General features: G+C 41.9%; 1 protein-coding gene across 1 annotated transcript; it reads left to right on the forward strand.

Annotated features, from left to right (window-relative positions):
- Window positions 1-2,998: 2,998 nt before the first annotated feature.
- On the forward strand, window positions 2,999-11,157 carry CA3H2orf78 (chromosome A3 C2orf78 homolog). The gene is made up of 3 exons (XM_043603707.1): window positions 2,999-4,496; window positions 7,493-8,254; window positions 9,109-11,157. Exons 1-3 carry the CDS (start codon window positions 4,400-4,402, stop codon window positions 11,025-11,027), a joined length of 2,778 nt encoding a protein of 925 aa, XP_043459642.1. The 5' UTR covers window positions 2,999-4,399; the 3' UTR covers window positions 11,028-11,157.
- Window positions 11,158-15,760: the final 4,603 nt, after the last annotated feature.

The raw sequence follows: 15,760 nt of genomic DNA on the forward strand, positions 1-15,760 counted from the left end.
AGAAAATGCAACAAACAAACAGACTGAAAGACAGGAGTGGAAGCTCAAGTCTAAGATTTCCACACAGTATCAGGCATAGGGAACTGTACCTGCTAGAAAAAGTCTGAATTCTGCTATAATTTAAACAGCAAAGGACAGCATGTCCTACAGTAGGTATGGAGACAGACTAGAGTACTAATTCCAGGTAAACTGTAGATAATTATAATAGCTAATTTTTCGTTATTTGTATTCATTAGTTTCTAACTTGTGAAAGTGTCTTACATACACTTAGTAGTCTGGTACTGGGTAAACCGAGGGCCAGAAAGGTCAGAGTTATTGAATAAATGATCAAATGAATGGATAAAAAGATCACTATCTTTAACGTTTCTGGGACAGTCATATTCTAGCCAAGTTTAAATCCACAAGCATTTACAATTTGGAAAACTTACACATAATTTAAAACAGGTCAATATTAGCAAATTGCTATTTGGAAAAAGAAAAGGTGTAAGTTAGCACAGCGTATTTGCAAACTTACAAATAGACACATTCAAATTTGGTGCTAAATCATAAAATATTCTTTTGTAATTTATTTTTTAAAAAAACAATATTCAACAGGCATTCAGTGGCCAAAAAGTATGAATGGTACATATACCTACAGACATGAGAATATATAAAATGTGACGTAAGTCTATCAGAAACCATAAGGTATATTGGTCTTGCACTTCTTATTTTTTAATTTTTTAATTTTATTTATTTATTTATTTTGAGAGACAGAGAGAGTGAGCAGGAGAGGGGCAGAGAAATATGGAGAGAGAGAATCCCAAGCAGCCTATGCACTGTCAGCATGAAGCCCAATGTGGGGCTTGCACTCACGAACTGTCAGATCATGAACTAAAGAGAACCAAGAGTCAGTTGCTCAACCGACTGAGCCACCCAGGCACCCCTGGTCTTGCACTTCTAATTTGCTACAAGACACAAACTCAGTTATAGTTCACGCAAGAAAATCCAGATGTAGGCATAACAGGATTTCCAGAAAATATGGGAACCAGAAAAGAGTAGGCCTTTGGATGGGAGTAGGTCCAACATGAGGCAAAAGAGTACCTTGGGATGCCTGGGTGGCTCAGTCAGTTGAGCATCTGACTCTTGATTTTGGCTTAAGTCATGATCCCAGGGTCATGGGATGTAGCCCTGCATCAGGCCGTGCTGAGCATAGATGCTGCTTAAGATTCTCTCTCTCTCTCTCTCTCTCTCTCTCTCTCTCTCTCTCTCTCTCTCCCTCTCTCTGTCTCTCTTTCTCTCTCCCTCTCCTTCTGCCCCTCTCCTCCACTCGCTGTCTCTAAAAAAGAAAAAAAAGAAAAGAATGCCTTAATAGATATGTAGTATACTGGAATGGAAAATATAGGAGCAAGGGATATTTGGAACACCAAACAGCTGAGTAGTTGACACTAACAAAATCTACTAGTATCTGGTAGGGCCCCAGGTACCAAACCTCAGGTGTTTGAGGGATTCTAGTCTTTAACCCAGTCAAAAAGTAACAAAAGGGGAAGTAAAGGAGAGCAGTAGCGGTAGCAGATGGACTGGATATATTACACCAAGACAAGTCCTATTTATCCCAATGTCTGCAAAATGCAGGAAGAGGGTCTATAGGATAAGACCATACTCTAACCACAAATATAAGACTTTAGGTCAGGATAGGGCTTGATGCTAAGTTCCAGAGTGTTTGACTAAAGCTTTTTAGGTTATTCCTCCTCCATTTTAGAAATTAAGATGATTCTGTAGGTTAACTCAAATGGCTGAAAATCTGGAGAGAAGATAGAGAGGCTGGGAGCCAGGAAAGGCCTAACTAAGGGTCTGCCTAAGTGGAACTGAATGTTGGAACTAGATATTTTAATATGTAAATATTTCACTGCTACCACAATTTGTGTTACTACACTTCCTCCAACCTTACAGCACTCACCCTAACCTGCAGTAGCTATAGATTCCCTTGATTTCCATAGGAACATAGAGAAAAGAGAAACTGGTCTGGCTTGCCTATTATTTCCTATATATTGTTAGCCCCACATTATATACTAATATCATAGAGGTAGGCTATTTGAGGTATGAGTCTTAGAGGAAAAAAACACTGAAAAACATTTATAAGCTTAAGCCATATCTCTATGCTGCAACACCCCTCACAATTTCTTCTCAGATAAGCATCATCCCCCATCACTGAACAAACTCATATCTCATAATAGGAAAAGTAGGCCTATAAATGAAACATTGTCTCTGGAGGTACCACCTGTGAGCTATCTTCTTGTGGGCTCTTGGCATCTTCTATCACATACCTCCTACTCTTTGGCCACAGGTACTCTTTGGCCCAGAAAAGTCCATAGGTAGGCTGATCTGGGCACTCCTAAAAGCTTACCACTGAGGAAAATGACTTGATCCATAGATTTCCTCCTCCAAACCAGCTTACTTCACATAAAAAGCATTAGCAGCTCAGAACTAACTCACTTCATCACAGGAACAAGAGTGGTTAGTAAGAAAAGTACTAACCCGGGGAACAAAAACAGAGGTAATCCAGGCCAGTTCCAGCTGGCTGCAGACGTCTTCCTTATGCTTGGGGGCACAGTATAACTCACCACAGTGCCTTTCTCATGGACCCTTTTTAAGCGTCTCCACAAAATCCAGCAGGTTGATTAGTTCATGATGCTTCAAAAGAATCATCAAGAGAAAAACATGTGATATGTCTTACAATGCTGGATACCTTAAAAATACAAGGGAAAAAATATAGAAAAAATGGAGCATTTAAAAACAACTTATATCCTGTGAACATACCGATCAATGATATAAATGAGGTAATATGACACAAAACACAAAAAACACACAAAAAAATATATTTAAGATTATTCTTTTTAGTGTACAGAATTCATGGCAAATGCTGCACTATCTAGTTGCATAAATAAATATATTTATTTAACGAATATAAGATATTAAACACTAATATATGTTATATAATTTATATTATAATCAATATATTATATATGCATTGATATTATTGTTATGTCAATATTATGTTAATATATAAGTATGGATTTACACTTATATGTATATAATTGCATGTTCTGTTACTATAAAATGAGGCCAAAATGTGTCAACTTGTTTCTCACAGAAACCCAAAATCCACACGAGGCTCTTTTTTCCTGTATCCTTTCACTTTGCATGTTCCCTATTCTCAATGAATGTCCTCTTCTTTCTGTAAACTATTGTACTCTTCATTTTGCCTGATCTTGCACCCAAGCATGGCAGGCAGAGAATCCTAGAGGCCCAAGATTCTACAGTGACTGTTTGCAAGGGGGGAAGAGGCTATGGTAACTGCCACACTGGATACACTTATGTGAGAATGAGAAAGGGAAAGTACCCTGAATGCCCGGAATGCCTCTCACGTATAAAACAGCTGGATGGGATTGCAGGATGCCTGTGTGGCCCAGAGATGGAGGGAGCAAATTATGGGCAAAAGAATTGCAACCAAATGCTGGAAAAGGAAAGATTTGCAATCATCTGTGTCTTCCAACTCTCTGGTATTTGCTTCTAACGGGCAGAATTCATTCTGCAAAGCATCAGGCACTGAACAAAAGACTCCTGCTGCTGGAGGTTGACAGGAAGTAACATCCATGAGTGTAAGAATGCAAGATCAAGACCCCTCCCACAAACAATGCCTATGATGAAGGAGAGGAGAAGAGAGATCTAAATTCAACCTTGCCCAGCACAGCCCAGTCCAAGGAAGGTAGGATTCAAGGAGATGAGCCTTGCACCACATTGTTCTCCACAAACTTCACTGAAGCACTGAACAAACTTCACCCTACTCTTTAACCAAGTTACAAAAAGAATTCCTTAATTCCTTCTTTTGCTCCTTAAAAGCTGCAGTAAGTTTACTAATCAGATCCACTAATATTATTTCAGAGCCCCTTTAATTGTTCAACCTAGATGTGCCTTTCCTTTCTAAGGATGTTAGTTAACTGGATATATAATTGTAAATGTAGAATACAGATGGTAAAATATAATACATAGACTATGAATAACTATTAGTTCATTATATTAATGAACACCTCTAAGAAACATTGAGATGATTTCCCTAAGATAAGAATGTGAGAGAAAGTGAGACTATCACATCTGTCTTATAGGATTAGGTACCACTTAGGTGTTGTTTTAGTTCTCCTGCCACTCCTTCCACCAATCCCGTCTTCTTGTTGGGAATCTGACCTCCCTATTGGCTACCTCGTACCTTTAAACTGCCTGCTTTGTGACATCATTCTCCCACCAAACCCCCACCACCTGGTGGAATCTTGGGGTTTCCATGGAGTCACCTGTAAATAAATTTGGATCATCGCAAGTGACCAGTGACCAGTGACCAGTGACCGGTGACCTTCGTACTGGACACATGCACTCTTCGGCTTCAGCCACTCAGACATCCTCCAGTATCGTCTCCTCATCCCTTGTATCCGGAGTTGATGTTTCCTCTTCTCTGACCATGTCTGGTAAGGAAAGAAACTTAAAAGTTTTTCATTAGATTTTATTTTTGCCCCTAAATGTAGTAGTAGATTCAAAATAGCATAGAATCATGGGAGAAAGTATTGAACTAAAACTCTGGAGACCTCACTTCAGTTTTGACTTTGGCATTTATTACCTGTGTGACTTTGGACAAGTCATTGACTCCTGAAAACTGTTTTTTCTTCATCTGTTATATGAGGATGTTAGATTGGTGGTTCTCTCTGGTCCCTTTCTTTTCTAATACTGAGTCTTAAAGGGCACCCATGTAGAAAATGAAATCAGAGGCTTGTTGAAGAGTGTTTCAACAGAAAGAGAGAAAACCTAGGTTATGTAGAAAACTAGCAATATTTACCAAGATATTTCATCTGTTAACAGTTCCTCCACTAATATTTTGACTTTAGTATTTTTAATTTAGTGCTGCTCAAAAAGTCAAATTCACATGTTTTCTAACTAATGTAGGTGTAAAGGGAAAACAGGAAAAGAGGATGGAGGAGAGTGGGCTCTAGGGAGGCAAGTCTTGAAAGGTAAGGAAGTTTAGGATTGTTTCCCTCAGCACAGGCTACCAGGAACCAAGGAGGAGGGGAAAATATAAGAATGAAAAGAAAGAGCATAGAGAAGCTCTCAAGGGGAGAGGGTGGGGGAAGAGGTAGTTTAGGGTGGAATATTGAAGGAAACCAAAGATTTTAAATTAAAGCAGAAAGAGCATAAAATGAAATCTGCTTATAGCAGGGCAAAACAAAGTTGATTTTAGCTAATACTTACATTAAGAGACTAGGAAGGAAAGTAAGGCCGGAATTGGGCATCACCAGGAAAAGCAACTTACAGAAAGGTCGTACTCAGTTGTTGTTTGCTTGCTTTTTTGTATTGCCTCTCTGAACACAGATGGCACTGAAAAGTTTTGAATGTAAACATTTTACGAAATATACTTTAGAAATGATGCTTCTTAAAAAAAAAAAAGAAATGATGCTTCTTATCCAAGAAATTAATAAAAGTGACTATCTAAGGGGCTGGAGGAAACCGAATATTCAGTTTTATTTCATTCTGCTTTTTTAAGCCATGTAGGTGTTTTGCCTATTAAAAACAAGACTCAGTTTATCTAAAAATTGGTATCTCCTAGACTGAATCATAAGAACTAATTCCTTTGTGTGATAAGTAGGTTCCAAGTCAAGGCTTCCTTTCATCTTCTCAGTTACTTTCTTCCCAACATGGAGCACACATCTGTTTTCATATCTCAGCAACCTAAGAAGAAAAGTCAAGGCCCACATCCCTAATTCCACATTTATCTAAAACAATTTTGTAGAGTCCTTTGGGTTTTCTTACATTAAACATTTTTGTCTGTCTGTTTGTTTGATTTCAGCGATGGTATTTTTTTATAGGCTTTGGGGATGACATTTTCCTGAATGCTGAAGATGATTAAAATATATTTTTAGATAAATAGAAAAACCTTCATGATGCTTTTTAAATGTTCTTCCTTTTGTTATATGATTATATTGAAATATACATTTGTATTAGACTTAGTATCTGTTACTTGCTGGGTAATATTTGGGAAAATGGGACTGAATGCAGTAACAATTCCTTTACACTTATTTTCCTCTCTGCTTTGTACCAGATTTCATTGTAATACTTGTCTACAAAAGCTGTGGCTACCTATTCATTCACATTTATGGCATTTGCTGCTTGTTATGCAGTTTTTACTGATCTATCCTTGTCTGTATGTCCTGGTTAGGAATTCATTCAAAATCACCTTCTGTTGTTGTGGGCTCCATTTTGTTTAGTAGTATTCAGCAAAATTGGGTAGGCAATATTCACTTCTGTAATATTGTATGTATGATAAAGAACTTGTTATATCAGTAAACTTATTATGCCTCGATGCTTGCTACATATCCCAGTTTTCATTAATATCTATATATTTCTTCTTAGTTCTGTAATGTGTGTTTTTCATGATTTTTCTGTCTTTTCGGAACATATCTTCCTTCATATAAATCATATGTAATGTATCACTTTTATTCATGTGCGAATTATTACTACTACCATTGTTGTTGTTACTATTACAACCACTTTATAGATGAGTAAACTGAAGCACAGAGACAGCTTAAATAACTTGATTCTATCAAAAAGCACTTTTTGAGAAACTTAGTTTCAGGTAGTCATTTTGAGGTAGGATCAGAAACCAGGCTTAAGAAGAATGACCCTTAAAAAAAAAAAAGGTTTTATTTTTAAGTAATCTCTATACCCAACGTGGAGCTCAAACTCACAACCCCGAGATCAAGAGTCACGTGCTCCTCTGACTGAGCCAACCAGGAGCCCCACGAATGACCCTTTGAATTTACCAGCTGGACTGAGCTGTAAACGAACTGCACAAGCAAAACAAGACCCTGAAGATTACAATGGTAATAGCTGTATCAGTTTCTAATGGGGGAGGAATCTACATTCATTGTATTTCTCCTGGTTTCTGGCAGCATAATGCTCAGAGTAGGGTCCTGGCAAGGATGTCACGATTATTAGTTTTTATAACCTGGTAATGAGACCTAACATAATGGGAGAACTTGAACAAGTCAGTCTGACCTCCCTGGCCTCAGTTTCCTCACTCGTGAAATGAGAATATAGAACAGAGGTTCTCTAAGGACCTCCGAAGACGGAAGTGCTTCACTTCTAGGAAACAGTATGTGAGTGGATGCTGGTGTAGGCTCAAGGGAAAGACAGGGCAGGGAGAAGGTTGCTTCTTGCTTATGGAATGATGTACGAAGCACACCACCTGGGTCTTCCACACATCTGTGCCCAAGTTGGGAGCACAGGCAGTTAATATAGAAGAGTACCTACCAAGCTACTTCAGCCCTTACAACCATCTTAAATGGTTTGATTTTTGGTATCTCAGCAACTATTGGTATTAGAGGCTTCTTGGTAGCAACAACTTTAAGATAATGTGTTTCCTCAAATATAGTGAGATCTCCCTGATTCTTCATAACCCTCTTGTTCCCTACAGAAAATTTCCAAAATCCATCTTTACTTGGAACTCCAAACTCTCTGCAGCTCTCTCTCCCTGTGGTGAGCAATGAAGCTTCCCTAGCAGGAAGTGTCTACAGCTTCTCCAGAGTCTCTGCTCCAGCAGTCAGTTCGGCATGGCTACTGCCATCAGCTTCTGGCACTTCTTTCCAGCCACTCATGGGTAGTGCCTACCTTTACCAACATTCCAGTACAACTATGTTGTCTGGAGTTACTGCCCAGAGCCAGATCTCTACTTCAGCTGCTTCCTATCCAGGTATTTTTGAGTGGGATAGCACAGGGAGCACTGAAAAGAAGTCATCTTCACTTGGAGACTTCACTGTGACTGTCACTGACCAGGACACGGCTGTTTCTTCCATATCTATGGTAGCCCAGTATGATAAAACTTCAGAGGCCAATAACATGGTCCCTCTGTATCCATCACTTTCTGCCAGCCTTGTTCAGGGAACACCATCTCAGATTCCAAATCAGGGACACAGCCTATCACTTCCCTACCAGGAAGGAAGCCAGGTATATTACTATAATCAAGGCACACTGGGACCTCTACTGTCTGGAGAACTTGGTCCCTACCTGCAGTCCTATGGCTCTGTGTCATACATGGGAAGTAAGGCCTCTGCCCCCCAACCAGAAATGGTCATGGTACTAAAGGAGGTTCAGCCCACAAATGTCCCAACACCAGCCTCCACCTCTGGAATCTACTACTCTGTATCTGCTCAACCCATCACAGAAACAAGTTTTCAAGGTGAGTAGAAATAGCAAGAGGGAAAGAATTAAGGTCGGCATTCAAAAACAGGGTCAAATCTTCAGCCAAGTAGTAGTGAATCCACAGAGAAGCAGAATTTAAGTCCTGAGACTTTAATAACCACTACCCTCACTCAGTGCTCTCCATTTTCAGACTCTGTATAAGAGCACTAAATAGGGGTGGGAAGGTGAGACACTGAAATGGCCATCTATGCTACAGGTACAAGGACCCCAAGTGCATACACAAGGGCTACCACACTTTTCACTGCCCTAGCTGATCAGTCTCCTGTACTACCACACTGTAATGAACTCCCTCCCCTGATCTATTGCTTCAGTCTCTTTGGAAAGCATTTTGGAACTCTTATTGTGATAGTGCCAGTTTCACTTTCCCTCACTTCCTTAATTTACACCAGGATTTAAGACCTTGTGTTCCGAGATGCTGTCCAAAGCAAGCAGGCAAAGAATCTATCCTTATATATTTTATCAGAAAGAGCTCCATTCCCTCTCCTAGTCCATGGTGTGAAGTGTTCTTATTCTCTAAGGAAAGTGGGGAGAATTGCAAGGATTCTATAGGCTTTGTAGAAACATTTCATAATTTAAAAACCACCTTAGCCTCTTATTTTACTTAAACTTTGTACAAAATACAAAGAAAAGCAAGAACCAATGACATCAAATGATCACTGGGAAGAACTAGAAGTCATCTCCTATCTCCTAGCACAGGGTTCTGTCCATGATCCTTAAGAAGAGCTGGTAGAACCGCCTTGCCTATTGCTGGAAGGTGCATGATTTCTGTCTTGGTGTCTGGGGGAGCATCTCACTTACCAGGGAATGACTTCTTCCTTGATTTCTTTGTAGTGATGGAGACTTCCCTGGGGATGGAGACTTCCCTGGGATTGCAATCTCCAAGTCAGACATTTTGTCTGCCACAAACTCCAGAATTCCCCAAGTCCTGCAGTAGCAGAAATATCCAGGTACTTGAAAGCAACCCACCTCCTGAGCTTGGAGACATCTCAGTGATAGCTCCTGTCCAGAGTTCCAGTAATCTGCTGGCACTGCCTCCAGCTCCAAGCCAGGAACAAACTGAGAATAAGAATTTGAGTGATACTAAAACCAAGCTTTCAAAGCCTCTGGATGCCTACCAGATCCCATTAGAAAATCAAGATCCTCCACTACTTCCTTTAGAAATTCCTGATATTCACCAGCTCCTGGCCTGCATTGATCCCCTTGGCCAAGAGGAGCAGTCTGGTTCTGAAAACACTGATCTGGGAAAAAATGGCATGAGTCTTGAGGACCAAGGGACCCTTGAAAATGGTATTGTATCTAGTGGTGGTTTCGCAGACATCACTACTCTAGTGGAGGATATTCATCTTCCCCAGCTCTTTAATTCCTTGAACGACCTTGATCAATCCAAAGGTCCCAAGGTGATCAATGCCAAAGATACCAGAATCATCAAGTTGAATGAAGTGCAAGAAAAGTCAAGTGTCATAAAGTTGTCCTCTGATCAAGCTAGGAAGAATAAACACAAAGCTGCTGAGACTATCAATGGTGTTCCCAAGACCAAAACCCAGCCAAAGGACCCAGGATGCCTGTTAGGGGAAGAAGTGGTTATTTGCAATGCTGGAGATAGTGACAGGGCTCATGTGAATGCAGCCAAGCATTCCAACAGAAAATCTCAGAAAGCTGCATCCAGCAGGATCAGCAAAACTAAGAGCCATGGGCAGGAAAAGACCAAAAGGAGCAGAGAAAACAACCCCAAGAAAGCTGAAGAGAGTAAGCAGTCAGGAAACACAGTCAAGGCAGAAGAGAAGCCAACTATTCCCAAGATGAAGCGGAGGAGAAATCAACCTGAGCTTAGCCAAGAGACCTTTAAAAAGCCTCGAAGCTGCCTAGGCATGCACATGTTGGAGTCCGTACAGATTTTTCACGCGCTGGGGAAAAAGAGTGATAAGAAAATCAGACTCTCTTCCTCCTGGGCCCTGGGAAACTCCAGCAACCCTAAAGTTGCCCAGCCATCCCCAGTTATCAAACGATGGCTGGACACCCCACGTGAGGGTAAAGGTCCTGAAAAAAATAAAGTCAAAGTCCAGAAACAAGACAGTGGTGCTGACACAGAGTGTCCATCTCCATCCCAGTATGAGCTGCCACCTCCTGGGAAGGTCAAGTTGGTGCCTTTGCCTTTTCCAACCTTGGAGAAGCCTCAAGCTCGACCTGTTCTTCGGAGGCCACACTCTCTGGCCTCACGTCGGTCTGCTATGGCTTACCCTGCCCGGCCAGGGTCCACTAGCTCAGCTCAACCTATTGCAGTCAATTCATCCCGGCCAACCCCTGTCTCCTTGACAGGTCCTGCCAGACCAGCTCGGCCAGTTTCAACCAATCCAACCCGACCAGGTTTGACCAACCCTACCCGGCCTAGTGTCCCTCACTCTGCTGCATCCAGACCTGCACCCTACAAAACGTCATCCTGCACCTCTCTCCAGCAGGAACCCATTCCTACTGCTGTGACCAAACTCCAGTCCCCACCCAAACCTCACAATCAATTTCTACTCCAAGACTTCTGCTTTCAACCTATTCCATGGAGAAAACCCAATGTTCCTGAGCCAGTAATGTCGAAGCCCATCACAAAAGAACAGAGGCCAGAGCGAGAGGCCATGAAGCGGCAGGCTCAACAAGAGCGTGAGAATGCAGCCAAATACACCTCTTTGGGGAAAGTGCAGTTTTTCATTGAGAGGGAAAAAGATATGGAAATTGCTCGATACTATGGCTATGCAATATAAGAGCTGCTACGTTTGTTGGTACCACTCTGGGTACCAGCCATTTATCCATATATATATAGATAGATATAAATTTCTCTATTTATTCAGATGTATTTTAAAACTTAATAAAACATAATAAACATAATTAATAGATGAGAAATAAAGAAGACTTTTTAGTTCTGAGATACTGTTAACTGGGGGTTTTCTTTGGTGGGGGTCGGGATAAAAGTCTGCATGAGAAAGAACCAAAAGTTGGATGGGAGAATAAGGGAAAAGGGATAAGAAGAAAAGAGGAAGTAACTTGGTCCAGGCCACGAAGGCTGAAAGGGGAGAGATTTTCTAGGTTTATAAAAAGCAGGAGTGGGGGAAATGGCAGAAGCAGGGTCTGAGGTTAGGGTTAAAAGAATAAATAGAATTGGAGATGACAGGAGATGAGTCAGTCTAGGTTGACCAGAATAAATGTAAAGCCTTTCGTGGAAGCTGGCCTTACATCTCATGTCCACCCTATAGTATTTTAGAAGACAAGAGATTCAAGACATACCTCCAAAATGTTTGGGTTGTCCAATCCATCTATGACTATAGCTGGGTAAGGTAAGTACAAATCATCCATCTACTGGATGGATGGCAAGGGCTCACATTTATCCTGGGGGCAGCTGATCACTGGAGCCTAGCCAAGCCAACTGCTGTAGCAGGAGGCCCGCCGAGAAGCCGAGGCACGCCGAGAACAGGGCCTGGATACAAATCACTGTTTATTAAACACCTAGGCACCAGGCCGGTGAACGCACTACTTCAGTTAACCAACACAACGACATGCAACGCTAGTATCACTGTGCCACTTTACTAGTGAGATTCAGCAATGGGCTTAGGTCACACTGCGGGCAGAGGAACGAGGCTTCGATTGGAGGCTTATATATGCCTCCAAAGCCTTCAGTGTTAGCAAGCGCCAGCAGATGGCCAACCTGGCTTTCAGATCAGAGCATCCGGAAGTCACATGGTGGTCGAGATCAAACTTCCGGAGGGACTTAAACGTTAACCAGCGGGGCCTGCCAGGTCGTCCTCCATCGACGCCGATGTGCGTGCCCCTTTCTCTAAAACTGACCAACCGAAGCGCAGGAGGAAAATCCGCTGGAGGGGTCCATTCCCACAAGGTAAGAGCGGTGGGCACATGTGGGAACTCAGTAGCGCTCCAACGGCTGTAGCACGCAGGTGCCAAAGGTCTAGAGGTGCTCCTTAGGACTTGGTGGGACAGCTAGAAAGAATTGGGGGGTAGAGAGAGTGAGGGCGTGGAGGGGGTGGGGCAGGAAAGGGAATGGAGTGGGGGGAGGGGAGGGATGGAGACAACGGAAAATCACCATGGAAAAATTGGCAATTTGCTTTTTTTTTTTTTTTTGGTAATTTGCTTTTTAAAAATTATCTTGTATTGAGATATAATTAACATACAATACAATTCACCCTTTGAAACTATAAATTCAGTGTCATTAGAACATTTACAAGCATGTACAACCATCACCATTATCTAACCCATAACATTTTCATCACCCCAAAAAGAACCCCCCTGGACCATTAGCAGTCACTTCTCATTCTCTCCCCCCCTCCACTGGCAACTGGCAACCACTAATCTTTCTGTCTCTCTGAATTTGCCTTCTCTGGACATTTCATAGGTGTGAAATAGTACAATATGTGCCCTTTGCGTCTGACTTCTGTAATTAGCATTATGTTTTCAAAGTTTATCCATGTCCTAGTGTGTCCACTTCATTGATTTTATGACTATAATATTCTATTGCATGACTCTGCAACATTTGTGTATCCACTCATCAGTTGGTGGAGATTTGGGTTGTTTCTGCTAGTATTTTACATTTATTGAGTTTCTTCACTCCACTTCACAGATAATGACATAGGCTTGGAGAGTGTCAAAAGTTTGCCCAAGATTAAGAGCTAGCAATTGGGGGTGTTGGGGTTTGAACTCAGGCAGTCAGAATTCAGAGGTAATAAAGTCACATGACAGAACAAGGTACAAAAGGTATTCAGTGGAAATACCCAGCTGCCCATTTCCCTGCCCCCTTAGAGACATCTACTTTTGCCACACTGTATGTGAATCCTTCTAGAGAAACCATTTGTCTCAACAGGAATGTATCACAATGTATTGACTAATTTGCCCCACTGATTTTGAATGTCACTTTTAGAGCATACTAACTTCTTGTATGTATTTGTATTACTCTCTTCAGAGTTGTCCTGACTTTTTTGCCTACCTTTTATATTTGCTATTTCTCTGGAATTCTTTTTATCTTCTTTTTCATCTTTAAAAGTTTCCCACTTTTCTTATTTGTTTCTCTTAAGGCATTATCCATTATGTTCATTTACTCTTGTATTATTTTTAACTTAAGTCTTTATTTCTGATTTTTTTCTTTTATTTTTTTCTTTTATTTAAAAAATTTTTTTTTCCAACGTTTATTTATTTTTGGGACAGAGAGAGACAGAGCATGAACGGGGGAGGGGCAGAGAGAGAGGGAGACACAGAATCGGAAACAGGCTCCAGGCTCTGAGCCATCAGCCCAGAGCCTGACACGGGGCTCGAACTCACAGACCGCGAGATCGTGACCTGGCTGAAGTCGGACGCTTAACTGACTGCGCCACCCAGGCGCCCCTCTTTTATTTTTAATTCTGTCCTGAGCTCTATTATCCCTCCTAATTCTGATTTATGTTGGTCTTTCATCTTTTTTTTTATTATGGTAAAATGTACAAAACACAAAATTTACCATTTTTTAGTACACAATTTAGCTATTTTTAAGTACACAATTCAGTGGCATTAAGCACATCCATGATGAGGTGAAACCATCACCACCAACCACATTTAAAATAATTATGTCAAAAAATTGAACAGGACTCGAGAAAGATGGAAGCAGCAGTATAGTTTTTGGATGTCCCCAGCCGTCTCATGGAAATATATCAAACAAAAACCAAATACCATTTCCAGAGCTTTTTCATCACCCCAGACAGAAACTCTGGAGCTATTAGATAATAACTTCCCTCTCCTTCCCTCCCTCACTCCACATTCTTTCATCTTTTATGTTGTTCCTTCTAATATCTTTTAGCTTGTTGTGAATTTTTTTCAATGTTTATTTTTGAGACAGAGAAAGACAGCGTGAGTGGGGAAGGAGTAGAGAGAAACAGAGAGGGAGACATAATCTGAAGCAGGCTCCAGTCTCTGAGCTGTCAGCACAGAGCCCGGCGTGGGGCTCGAATCCGTGAACTGCAAGATCATGACCTGAACTGAAGTCAGACACTTAACTGACTGAGCCACCCAGGCACCCCATCTTTTAGCTTGTTTTGAAATAGCATGTTCCAATTTTGATCTGTTTTGTGGTCCTGTCTTTTTGGATTTGCTTTCATTTTCTGAAGGGATGCTATTCTGCTCATTTTCTTATGCTACCTTTAGAGGCCGCTTTTAGACAACAGGCTTGAGTGATGGAATGTAGAAAGGACCCACAGTGACCACCTGGAGAAATAGAGACAAAAGGGCCCACAGTGACCTCCAACCCCTGGGCCGAATACAGACTGGCCCATCAGGTGACCCACATCAAAATATCCATAGGCCCTAACCAACATGTGGGCTACTTACAACCAAGCACAGTTAGCAAAAAGGAAAAGTTCCGTATGTCTCCACACCTCCTCACCTTCCCCTTTTAAATACAGCCCCCACACACTGTCTCCTTGCAGACAGTCTCTCCTTTGCTGTCCTGCTCACTGCTCCCTTGTGATGTGTTCAATACACTTCTATCGCCTTTGTTCTTCTGCCTCAGGTGAATCCTTTCACCTCCAGTGCCACCGGCTTCCACCTGCTTGTTGCCCCACATGTGGAGACCCCCCCCCCCCATTCTATTGTGTAGGACTTGATCTCAATCTCATTTCTGTTATCCACTTTTTAAGTGAAATCAGTATTAATGCACTTTGAAAAGGAGTTGTGGTTGAGGATCACTTTCCTAACTTCACAGAATTTGTTTTTTGTTTTTTGTTTTCTCCAAACGTAGCGTTCAAAAATGGATGGCTTCTTTCTGAGGTTTCCTGGCTCTGTTCCCTTCTCCAGACTTTTATAAAGACATTTCTCTTTGTGTCTGTTGTTGCTGTGAGAAGTTTCTCCTCTGGGTGGGTCACATCTGGAAGGGAGCTCAAGCTGCTCCGTTTCAAGACAGAGGTGGGGCGGGGCAAGAGCACCCCCAGTCCTTTAGACCCCCTCTGGGGCTCCTTGTACTTCCTCACTTTGTGGGTGGACAGGACTGCACCACCAGGTCTCAGCTGCTGTTCTCAAATTGCGAGTGAGTACCTGCTGGCAGGTTGAAATCTTCCTGCCCTCAAGGCCATCAGATGCTTCCTCCAGTCTGCAACTGCCTCTGGTGCAGACACCAGAAGCGGGCAAGTCTGTGCCTCTTGATGGTACTCTTCCCCACTGTTGTGTGTGGGTCTCAGCCTGTCAGTAACCAATGTGGTTGAACCAGTCCTCTGGTTCTTACTATGATTTCAAGATGTCCTTTAGCAGCAACCACCAGGAATGTTTGAAAAAATAGAAGTTTATTCCTTACACAGTACACCTGGGGCCACACAGTGAGGTCTCAGAGACAGAGCACTGGGACCAGGGGTTCAAATCAGGACCAGGATCAAGGGTGGGGGCCTGGGGTTTCAAGGGCTCAGTCCTTAGTGGTGAATTTAAAATAGGAGTGGACGGGCATGAAGCCTACTTAAAAAATGGGGTGCCTGGG

The sequence above is a fragment of the Prionailurus bengalensis genome, chromosome A3, assembly GCF_016509475.1.
Source record: "Prionailurus bengalensis isolate Pbe53 chromosome A3, Fcat_Pben_1.1_paternal_pri, whole genome shotgun sequence".
In the NCBI taxonomy this organism is placed as follows: domain Eukaryota; kingdom Metazoa; phylum Chordata; class Mammalia; order Carnivora; family Felidae; genus Prionailurus; species Prionailurus bengalensis.